General features: G+C 39.2%; 1 protein-coding gene across 2 annotated transcripts in view; it reads left to right on the top strand.

Moving 5' to 3' along the window:
* LOC115211822 (cleavage and polyadenylation specificity factor subunit 5) overlaps positions 1–12107 on the top strand; it is a 116820-nt gene that overhangs the window by 60498 nt on the left and 44215 nt on the right. For both annotated transcript variants that reach the window (XM_029780530.2, XM_029780529.2), the window contains one exon: positions 476–590. In XM_029780530.2, the coding sequence (XP_029636390.1) occupies positions 476–590 (115 nt within the window). The remainder of the gene's footprint in view (positions 1–475; positions 591–12107) is intronic.

Here is a 12107-nt window from a genome sequence, read left to right as displayed (position 1 = left end):
TTAATATACATTGGCAAGAGATATAAGCATACAGGTATACTCACACTTACACAACAGGTACCTCAACAGCATTTCCATCCATCAAAATATCAGTTTGAATAATAGAATAATCTCAGTGACTCTGGTCTCATGTTTTGTACATTTGTCAGGGTTGGTAATACAAAAACTTTTAACCACCTAAATCTGGCATTAATACTTTTTAAATGAATGGAGTAAATCAGTTCAGAAGGATTAATTTTGTATATGAATTTTAGTATTCCTAATAGAAATTATTCCATATCGTCATGGAATAGTTTCTGTTGACTGTCTCTTACATGTTAAGAAATTATAAAATATTAGTCTGTGGCTATTTCACTTTCTTGCTTTCATAGTTTTCAAAACTATGAAAATGGGAGGAAAAAATAAAATGTCATTTTAAAAGTCATTTTAAACTCTAACTTGAAACTGAAACATTTTTCATGTTCTTTCTTTTAAGCTTTGTTTGCTGTGCCACGGAATTATAAACTTGTTGCTGCTCCTCTCTTTGAATTATATGACAATGCTGCTGGGTATGGCCCTATTATTTCCAGTCTACCTCAAGCTCTAAGTCGGTTAGTGTCTATTTTTATTATCATTTTTGTTTTACTATTTCAATTATTACGGCTGCTGCTGCTTCCTATTTGTTACTGTTTCATCTCCAAGCTGTATCAAGATCAATTTGATTTACTTACATTTCCCTTCTCTGTTTTCTTTAACCATTTGTTAGACTACTATCAACTCTGACATCTTTCAATTCACTGGATTTTGTTTGTCAATCTTGTCTTTTGATGGTTATCCATGAGAGCAGATGCTACTAATTTTAAAATTCCTTTATTTCCTCTCCTTTTGGAGCTCTAAATAATTGAACCACTGCAATCAACTCACATTTAACAACTGTTTTTACATAGCAATGTGACTCTGCAGGAGTTTCGTACAACAGATTTATCTTACAATTCTGTCATTTCAACAAGCACAGAAGTCAATTGCACAGAGCTTGACAATATGACTAAGAAGTTTACTTCACTATTACATAGTTACAAGGCTGATTCCTCTTGGCCCAGTATCCTCTACTATTACTTCAGGTTATACAAAGCCTTGTTAGTTAGATTTGATAGAGGGACCCTGTGTAAGATCATTGGATGGATTGTTACTAGTTCTTGGTTGGTATACATAATGTGCTACTTGGTTTAGTACCAATGCTGGGCATTCAGGTGATTTCAACAGAGTCCTCTTCATTTCTGGCATTTGGCTTAGTTCTGTGGCCATTGGATACCTTCCTCCCATCAGTCACTGAAGTCCTGAAAAAAGGCTATGTATGCTGCCTTTTATCCATTAAATAACAGCCAAACAATGATTCTGTACTATTTTTTAACAGAATTGGTTTGGTTTCTGTTGCCTTACAATGGTTTAAGGGTGAATTTAACCAGTTTTGCAATAGAATATTCTGCTCAGTAAGAACGCACAAATATAATTTGGTGTGCATTTTTGATGAAGATATTGAGCAAGTTGAAAATGTGTCTCTACATATTAAGAGAATGTATATTTCCAGAATGGTCATAAAATATTAAGAAAAAACATTTGGGGCAGCTTGTCATATGTGACATAAACAACTACCTGAACCTAAGGGTTTGTAAATGTACATTTATATCTTTTTGATGTGCAAATGAAAAAAGAAAGTACTCAGTATATTTAGTAGGGTTTAATCATTTAAAACTTATTTATTACTGTAGGCTCAGCTGTGGTTCAGAAGTTTGCTTTGCAATCATGTGGTGTAAGGTTTGATTCCATTGCATGACCCATGAGTGAACTTGGAAATGGAAACTGTGTGTGTGTGAGTGTGTGTGTGTGTGTGAGTGTGTGTGTGTCTCATACCCTTTGACAATTGATGTTTGTTTGTGTTCCTTATAATAACATAGCAGTTAGCAAAAAGAGACCAATAGAGTAATCACTAGATTTAAAATAATTGCAGGTATCAATTTGATTGATTAAACCCATCAATGTGGTGCACCAGCATGGGTGCAATGTAATGCCTGAAACAAATAAAAGAATACTTCTACATGTTTTATAAGTTTCTCATTCTTCAGAGCAAATAACCTGTGTTATTTAGAAGACGCAAATGAAATATATATCCAGTTGTTTCAAACTAAACAAACTGCAGGCATAAAAAGAGCAGTGAAACAGTCTATTTAAATACACATACAAATGGATAAGTTTACGAAGGGGAAGTAATTGACTTAAACTTATAGAATTACTTCCCTTATCTCTTGTGCGGTGAAGAAATTTTCTTTTTAAATTCTTGGGATGCAGGTAGATGTTTTGAGGAACATTCATATAGAAATATAGGAATGCTTTGCTTTACGAAAATAATGCGTTCCAGAAAATCTGGTCGTAACGAGAAATCTCAGAATGGGAAATTAATTTTCTTAATGATTTTCTTGTTATCAAGTGAGTTTGCGTTCTTGCAGACATTTTTGAAATAACAAAAAAAAAAAAAAGCACATGTAAACAACAGAGAACAGGCAAACACGATCACCTTTATACATGAAAATAACAATTTTTAAGCACACACAGTAGGCGCAGGAGTGGCTGTGTGGTAAGTAGCTTGCTAACCAACCACATGGTTCCGGGTTCAGTCCCACTGCGTGGCACCTTGGGCGAGTGTCTTCTGCTATAGCCCCGGGCCGACCAATGCCTTGTGAGTGGATTTAGTAGACGGAACCTGAAAGAAGCCTGTCGTATATATGTATATATATGTATGTGTGTGAGTTTGTGTGTCTGTGTTTGTCCGATGCTGGTGTGTTCACGTCCCCGTCACTTAGCAGTTCGGCAAAAGAGACCGATAGAATGAGTACTGGGCTTACAAAGAATAAGTCCCGGGGTCGATTTGCTTGACTAAAGGCGGTGCTCCAGCATGGCCGCAGTCAAATGACTGAAACAAGTAAAGAGAGTACAATATAGATACATAAAAACAATAACATTTAGCGAATTAATATGAATCGTAATATCATAAAAGTACATTCATCATCATCATCCGTTAGCATCCGCTTTCCATGCTGGCATGGGTTGGAAGGTTCAACTGGGGTCTGGGAAGCCAGAAGGTTGCACCAGGCCCAGTCTGATTTGGCAATGTTTCTGTGAGTGTAGTGGGTGCTTTTTACATGCCAGACGGGGCTGGCAAACGGCCACGGTTGGATGGTGCTTTTTACGTGCCACGAAGGCCCATCAGGGTTGCGCTGGCAACGGCCACGTTCGGATGGTTCGCTTACGCGCCACTGGCACTGGTATCACAGCTACAATTTCCATTGATGTTGATCGATTTTGATTTCTCACTTGCCTCAGGTCTTCACAAGTAGAGTTTTGTGTTCTTACCACAAAAGATGTTGACTACATTGTGAAGATTGGTGGTAGAATGAGCGGTACTGAGATGATGCGGGACAGTATTTACAATTCATTATCACCAACGTCAGTCTGAGAAGTTGTTTGTTGTTTATGAAGTTGTTTGTTTATGAAGCATCATCTCTTTGTACAGCTCAGTGTAGGAACTGAGTTCATTGTAAACTACTTGTAATTTTTGCGTTACGATCACGATTGAAAATCTGCAGACCCGTCTCTATAATAGCCAACTGTTTAACAGTAATTTTTGGTATTAATTTAAGTGGTGTAGGTGGAACTTCCGTTGTCTCATCTCTATTCTCAGCTTGTACTTTTTCTAACAGCATCAGCTCCTTGTAAGATAAACTTTCTCTCTGGGACACCAGCAACTCAATCACATCATCCTCTATGACTTCTTCAATCCTACATCCTTTGCAAATGTCGCGTTATCTTTCCGAATTTGATGCAGATTTTCTGCTTGAGGAAAACTTGTAATATCACACATACAGTCTAGCCATATCATCATCATCGTTTAACGTCCGTTCTCCATGTTAGCATGGGTTGGATGGTTCAACTAGGGTCTGGGAAGCCAGAAGGCTGCACCAGGCCCAGTCTGATTTGACAATGTTTCTACGGCTGGATGCTCTTCCTAACGCCAACCACTCCGAGAGTGTAGCGGGTGCTTTTTACATGCCACCGGCACAGGTGCCTGACAAGGCTGGCAAACGGCCATGATCGGACGGTGCTTTTTACGTGCCACCGGCACGGAGGCCAGGCGAGCCTGGCAACGGCCACGGATGGTAATTTTTACATGCCACCGGCACAGAGGCCCGTCAGGGTGGTATTGGCAATGGCCACGTTCGGACGGTTCTCTTGTATCACAGCTACAATTTCCATTGATGTTGATCGATTTTGATTTTCATTTTCACTTGCCTCAACAGGTCTTCGCAAGTAGAGTTTTGTGTCCCAAGAAGGAAAGGTATGCATAAGTGGACTGGCTACATCCCAGGTAGAGGCCACGGGTTGTGGTCTCATTTGTCCTGCTGGGTCTTCTCACGCACAGCATACTTCCAAAGGTCTCGGTCTCTAATCATTTCCTCGGTGAGACCAAAAATTCCAGGTTTTCCTGGGTCTACCTCTTCCACAGGTTCCCGCAACCGCTAGGGTGTGGCACTTTTTCACACAGCTATCGTCATCCATTCTCGCCACATGACCATACCAGCACAGACGTCTCTCTTGCACACCACAACTGATGCTCCTTAGGTCCAACTTTTCTCTCAAGGTACTTACACTCTGTCGGGTATGAACACTGACATTACACATCCATCGGAGCATACTGGCTTCATTTCTTGCGAGCTTACGCATATCCTCAGCAGTCACGGCCCATGTTTCACTGCCATGTAGCATGGCTGTTCGTACACATGCGTCATACAGTCTGCCTTTTACTCTGAGTGAGAGGCCTTTTGTCACCAGCAGAGGTAAGAGTTCTCTGAACTTTGCCCAAGCTATTCTTACTCTAGCAGTTACACTTTCAGCACACCCACCCCCACTACTGACTTGGTCACCTAGGTAACGGAAGCTATCAACAATTTCTAGTTTTTCTCCCTGGAATGTGGCGGAAGTTGGTCTCTGCGCATTTTCAGTGTTTATTGCTCCTGAGCATCTGCCACATACAAAAACTATCTTCCTAGTTAGCCTTCCTTTGACATTGCTGCACCTCTTATGTGTCCATTGCTTACACTTGGTGCATCTTATAGAGTTTCTACCTACACCTTTTCTACAGATCGAGCAGGGCCATCTACCTGAAGGCGTTTGTGATTTGTCTACCTTCCCACTTATTAGGACTTTGGTTTTAGCTAGGTTGACTCTAAGGCCCTTCGATTCTAATCCTTGCTTCCACACCTGAAACTTCTCCTCCAGTTCTGATAGTGACTCTGCAATTAGAGCAGGGTCATCAGCATAGAGGAGCTCCCAGGGGCATCCTGTCTTGAATTCCTCCGTTATTGCTTGGAGGACTATGATAAATAGGAGGGGGCTGAGGACTGAACCTTGGTGGACCCCTACCTCTACCCAGAATTCTTCACTGTACTCGTTGCCAACCCTCACCTTACTAGCAGCGTCACTGTACATGGCTCGCACAGCTCTCACTAACCATTCATCTATCCCTAGTTTCTTCATTGACCACCAGACAAGGGATCTGGGGACCCTGTCGAAGGCTTTCTCCATGTCAACGAAAGTCAAGTACAGGGCTTATCTTTGGCTAGGTATTTCTCCTGCAGCTGTCTTACCAGGAATATAGCATCAGTGGTACTTTTCCCTGGCACGAACCCAAACTGCATCTCATCTGAACTAACTCTCTCTCTGATTAGTTGGGCTATGACCCTCTCCGTAACCTTCATTACCTGATCCAACAGCTTGATACCTCTGTAATTATTTGTATCTAGGGCGTCACCTTTACCTTTGTAGCAGTTGACTATTATGCTGCTACACCGGTCATTGGGTATGACTCGTTCGTGTATCACCTGGTTGACTATACTGGTGACTAGGCTATAGCCGACACTGCCAGATATTTTTAGCATCTCTGCAGTAATACCTGATGAGCCTGGGGCTTTTCCTGTCTTCATGCTTCTAATTGCCTTAACTACCAAGGAACTGTCAACTCGGATAGATGGTCCCTCTGTTGGGTCGACATTCGGCAGACTATCTTTATCCCATTCATTTTCTTTGTTCAGCAACCTTTCATAGTGGCGTTTCCAAACCTCTCTCTTTGCATCCTCATTTTTCTCTCCTACCACATCACGATTCTCTCTCTCACACTGCCTTGCAACATGAAATACCTCAAGTCTTTGGTCCTCACGGCGCAGAACATTGGCAAATTTTTTCTTATCTGCTTCCCCTCTGGCTAAATAAACCTGTCTCCTAGCTTCTCTTTTGGCAGTCTGATACAATTCCCTGCTACCACTATTCTTCCAGTCCTTCCAAGCCTGTCTCTTTTCTCTAATAGCCCTGTCTGCAACATTGTTCCACCACCATGTTATTTTGGGTCAAGAGGGGACTTTGCACCATCCACAGATCTGGTCAGTGGCTCTCAGCAGGTTGTCCTATAGAAACCTCCAGTTGTCTTCTACACTATGTGAATCTATATCCTCATATTACTCGAAGCCTTTGATGAAATAGATGTCTCTAAATCTCTGTCCATTTGCAAGATCTTTAAGCTTCCAGACCCTACTTTTCCATGTTGGTCATCTTCTGGGCGTCCACTTAGTCCTGATCCTAAAGTCACTAACTACTAGTCTATGTTGTGGGGTACATTCTTCACATGGGAAGGTTTTGGCTTTTATAAGCAGCCATCTTTCCCTTTTTCTGGCAAGGATGTAGTCAATTTTGCTAGTATGTCAGCCCGATCGGTAGGTGACTGGTAGGCTTCCTGAAGTTAGTATTGCAAACCATAAGATCATTTGCATCGCAGAACTCCAGCAGCCTGGTTCCCTCCACGTTGCGGGAACCATAGCCGTAGCCTCCATGTATGCCATGGAAGCCTACTGTATGCTGTCCATTGAAATCACCAGCCACAAAAAGAAGGTCCCTGTCGTTCGTCAACGAGGTAGTCTGCAGTAGGGTGTCATAGAATCGGTCTTTCTGTCCATCGGGTGGCCTCAGCTGAGGGGCATAGGCCGATATAATGGTTGCTAACCCATGGTGAAGCATCTAATCTAATCTTAAGTATTCTGTTACATACTCTGACTACCTCAATTACCTTATCTACCCATTTTTCAGCGAGAAGTATACCAACGCCCCCGACCCCGTCAGTGTTCCCTGCCCAGAAAATCTTGTACCTGCGTTCTTTGCCTGTGAGGAACCTAGCAGAACCTCCTCTCCACCTTACTTCTTGGATGCAGCATATATCAACACATCTCTGTTCAAGCATCTCAACAATCTCACTAGACCTACCTTTCAGTGTGCCAACCCTGAGGGTGTGGGAGGTATGGGCCTGTAAGACCCTGCGACGGGGGACAGTGGCTTCATGTATCTGAAGAGAAGAAAAAGAAAAGAAAACTCGCATTTGGCTTCATGTACCTGAAAAGAAAACTCGCATTTGAGAAAACTCGCATATATTTTACCAAACATTGTTAAAAGTTTCACTTCATCCTATGACTCAGCTATATTATCCACAGCAACTATTATGTTGAATTTCACCCAAAAATCTTTACTGTAGGTTTATTCTTCCTAACAATTGCTTTCATAAGTTGTTTGAAAGTTTTCTCAAACAATATGTCTTTGAAGTTAGTTATTTCACCTCGATCCATTGACTGGAGTAAAGAAGTTATATTCTTAGAGATATATTCTACTCTCGCAGTATCAAAAAAGTAATCTACATTCACTGGGTGGCTCAGTGCATGTCTATAAGAAGTAATGCTTTGCTGGAAATATTGTATGGCATTGTATTTTACTACAGTAGGACAAAAACATTTGTAAATCACTCTTTGAAAAGGCTCTTAGTCATCCATGCCTTCTTATTTGAAGGCCAAATCAGAGACAGATTAAACTTTGTATAACCTTTGAAAGCCCTTGGATTTTTGGAGTGATACAAGAGTAGGAGCTTGAATTTCGTATTACCACTGATATTTCCTTGAAAAGAAGCATCAGACAATTTTTGGAAGCTTTAGATCCTGGTGCTGATTTTTCTTGTTGAGAAATTAAAGTTCTAGTAGGCTTCCAGTAAAGTGAAGTCTCATCAACATTATATACTTCCTCTTGTGTAGTTACCTTCAGTTATTATTATAACTGCTCATGGTAATTAGTAGCAGCCTCTGTGTCAGTGCTTGCTTTTTCATCTGTGATTTTTATGTTGGTAAATTCCTACACTTCTTAAACTTTTCAAACCAACCTTTACTAATATAAGAGGGTTTTCATTAAAAGTTTCACCTTCCTTTTTCTGAAAATCCTCATATAAACTTTAGGCATTTTTTTTTAAATATCATCATGTTTATTGGCACATTATGCCAATTCTGATCCTTGGCCCAAGCATTACATTAGGTCTATAGAAAAATAAGGTCTGGAGTGTCTTCTTGAGCATTTTACATAATTTTCTCTCTGTTGTCACACATTGCTCACACTGTAGATGTTGCAAGATTTAATGTTTTGGCACTATAACTTAGTTTTTCTCTCACATCAAGTTTTCTAAAACATCAAGTTTAATATCCAGTGTATTCCCTTTACGGTTCCTTTTTGCACGATTACCTTCAGTTTTACAAGACAGCGTCTTTCCAGACATCTTAGATTGAAGGTAAATCCAACAGCAGTGGCAATTAATTATTCACAAAAAATATGAATAAAAAAAAAATTGACCCAAGAAAGATGTTTTGTGAATAGAGAAAAGTAACTAACCACTGTATATGTTTGTGAATATATGTGAGTGTGTATATATATATATATATATATATATATATATATATCAGTGTCTATATACATCCCCTTAACTGCTCTGTTATATATATACCTTCACTACCAACTAGTCTCTATCTCCCCTCTTGTACTTACTGTTGTATTTCTCCAAATACTGTCTGGATGGGAAATAAGATGATGTACAGTTAACAGAGATGGAGGCCAGTGTTATGTAGAGATGGATGTAGCAAGTGATGAAAAGATTAAGGGAGGGACATCAGTGGTAGATGTGAGAGGGTGTTCAGGGGAGATGGGCAACGGATGATGTTGAATGCAGGATGGGTGACAAGGGAAGTGGTTCCAAGGAGGTAACTGGTAGCAGAAGAGTAGTGATGAAATATGCTGTTCTACTCTCATACGATTACAACAGCTAAAGAAATAGTGTTGCAGTTAGAAGGATGAGGAGAGATAGGTGTTATGAAGATGAGTTACAAGGAACGTTTGACAGGTACGGATTGGGCATTGAGGTATATTCATAATTGATTTGTTTTAGAACCTCATTTTTTTTTCTGGGATGGATTGTCTTCTTAAACACAGTGAATCACCAATCATATTAGTCCTTTGTTATAACTAATATGAAGCTCAATAAGCTACGGTTGTCTTCACTACTTTCTCCTGTGTCTTTCTAGGTCTCCCTTTTCTACAAGTTCTATCCATATTTAACAATTGGTACTTCTTTTTGGCAGCTATTTTCATCCATGTGCATCACATGTCTATACCAGTGCAGTATTCTCTCTTGTGCATTACATCTGATGCCTCTCAATCCCTAATTTTTCTCTCACTACATTCTCATTTTGCCATACACACACACTGGCTTTGCATATCCAGCAAAGCATGCTAGCTTCAATTTTTTTTAATCTTGGCATATCCCCTGCATTCTTGACTCATATTTCCCTACAATGTAGCATTGTTGTTTGTTCATAAGCATCATACTAGCTGCCTTTCGGCCTGAGAGAGAGGCCTGTTGTTACCAACAGAGATTATAGCTTTCTGAATTGTGTCCAGCTGCTTCATTTTCTAGAAGCTATACTTTCTAAACCTCCACCTTCACTGCTAATTCAGTCACCTAGGTAACAGGAGCTATCTACTATCTCTAAAGATATTTCTGGAAATTTGAGAAAATCTATTTCAAATGTGTCCTTCGTGTTTATTGCTCATGTGCATCTCCCACAAAGGAAGTTTCACTATCAACCTATTCTGTGATTCCACTACATCCACTGTTTCTTTTGTGTGTCCATTGCTTGCACTGAGTACACCATATGGAATTTCTACTTGTACCTTTTCTACATGTCAAATGATGCTGTTTCCAGAAAGGATTAGTGTACTGTGTTTTCTTGGTTACAATGTCTTAGGTCTTTTGCTTTCACACCTGGAATTTCTGTTCTAATTCTTGTACAGGTTCAGCTATAAAAACAAGATCATCAGCATTGAGGAGCTCCCAAATACAACTGTACTTAAACTCTTCTGTTATGGCCTGGAGGACTTTCATAAATAGGTGGACTGAAAGCCAAGCTCTGCTGAACTCCTACCCGCATACTAAAGTTGTAGCTGTATTCATTGTTAACTTTCACCTTACTGACAGCACCTTTGTACTTGGCTTGAATGGCTCTCACTAGCTATTCATCTATTCCTAGCTTCCACACTGACCACCAGATGAGGGAGCAAGTGACCCTGTCGAAGTCTTTCTCCAGGCTGATGCAAGCCAAATACAGTTATTTACTTTTGGCTAAATACTTACCAGGAAGAGAAAATCAATAGTATATCTCCCATATTTTATAGTTTAGGCATTTAAGTTCAATTTTTAGTTATTTTTTACAACTTAGGGATCTATTTATTGTTGTTCTGAAACTAAAGAATTGTCAAGTGATGGTAGATATTTAAAAATGCATTATAAAGTATTTTTAATAGTATATGCTTCTAGGAAGACTGGTTTCTCAATTGTAACATACTTTATATATATATATATATATATATATATATATAGCATGTGTGTGTGTGTGAGGATAAACACACACATGCACTATGCCATTAGGAAATGGACCCATTGATGCATATATCCAATATGCATACAAACATTTTTTATTTTATTATATTTCAATGAGGAAATGTTGAAACAAGCTGTTAATTATGTTTTGAAACCATATACAATTAACATCCTTTGTTTTATTGCTTTTGTTTTCTTTTATTTCTTAGAAAGGAATTCCAGACATATTTTACAAACTTGACTGTGATCTTTTTGATATGCTTAATTTATGATGCTTTCTATTCGTGTGTGTTTTTTTTTCTAACAGGACTGAAGGACTTCAGATAGCATATTAATTACTATTTAAGGATGGGTTTCAAGGATTATAATTATAGAATAGTCTTTTGAAATATTTCTTGCAATCTTTTTCATGATCACCATTGCACCTTTTCACTTGCAATTATTACCACCTTCATTTTAATCATTGCATTGTCATGTGTTGGGGAAGGATATCCATAATCTCTTTTGTTAGTAGTTATGCTTTGGTCAATAAGGGTTCTAATATTAATTTGTGGGTGCAGAGTGAATAGCTTTAGGCTCATTGGTTTGGGGTAATATCAGATTGTGAGGTTCATTGTTTTTTTTTCTGAAATAAAATGATGTCATAATGTGTGAGATTGTGACTGTGAGGTTTAGATGTAGGACAAGGCCTAGTGTACATGTAATCATGAGATACAGTGTGTCTTACTTCTGAGAAAGTGCCATTTGAAGCCAAGTTATAGTTTGCTTTTATGGCATTCTCTTGTAAGGGCTCTTATTTTATTTCCTGTGATTTATTGGGTCATCCCATAAATAATGCGCTTTTTTTTATACTTTTATTTTTCAAAATTAAGATAAACAAATTTTTTTTAAAAATCTAAAATATACTCTCCTTCATTTTCTACAATGCTCTTCCATAAATCTGCTAGATTTGCAAGGCCCCCTCTTGCAAAATTCACTTGTCTGTGATGAAAAATACTCCTCCAGTACTGTTCTGACCTCATCTACATATATTTTTTCCATCCAAATGATTTTGAAGACTACGGAATAAATGATAATGAGATGGGGCAATGTCCGGTGAATATGGTGGGTGGGGCATTGTTTCCCATTCAAACTTCTTCAGCCTTTGAAATATCATCCTTGGTGTATATGGCCAAGCATAATGCTGATGGAAGAACACCTTTTGTCTTGAAACCAAAGAAGGTCATTTTGCTTCTAGCACTGACTGAAGCCACCCAAGTTGTTTGCAGTGGATCTCCTTTGTTATCAT

This window comes from Octopus sinensis, linkage group LG5 (assembly GCF_006345805.1).
Source record: "Octopus sinensis linkage group LG5, ASM634580v1, whole genome shotgun sequence".
Lineage (NCBI taxonomy): Eukaryota > Metazoa > Mollusca > Cephalopoda > Octopoda > Octopodidae > Octopus > Octopus sinensis.
Note: the sequence above shows the minus strand (reverse complement) of the source record. Positions and strands in the feature narration are given on the sequence as shown.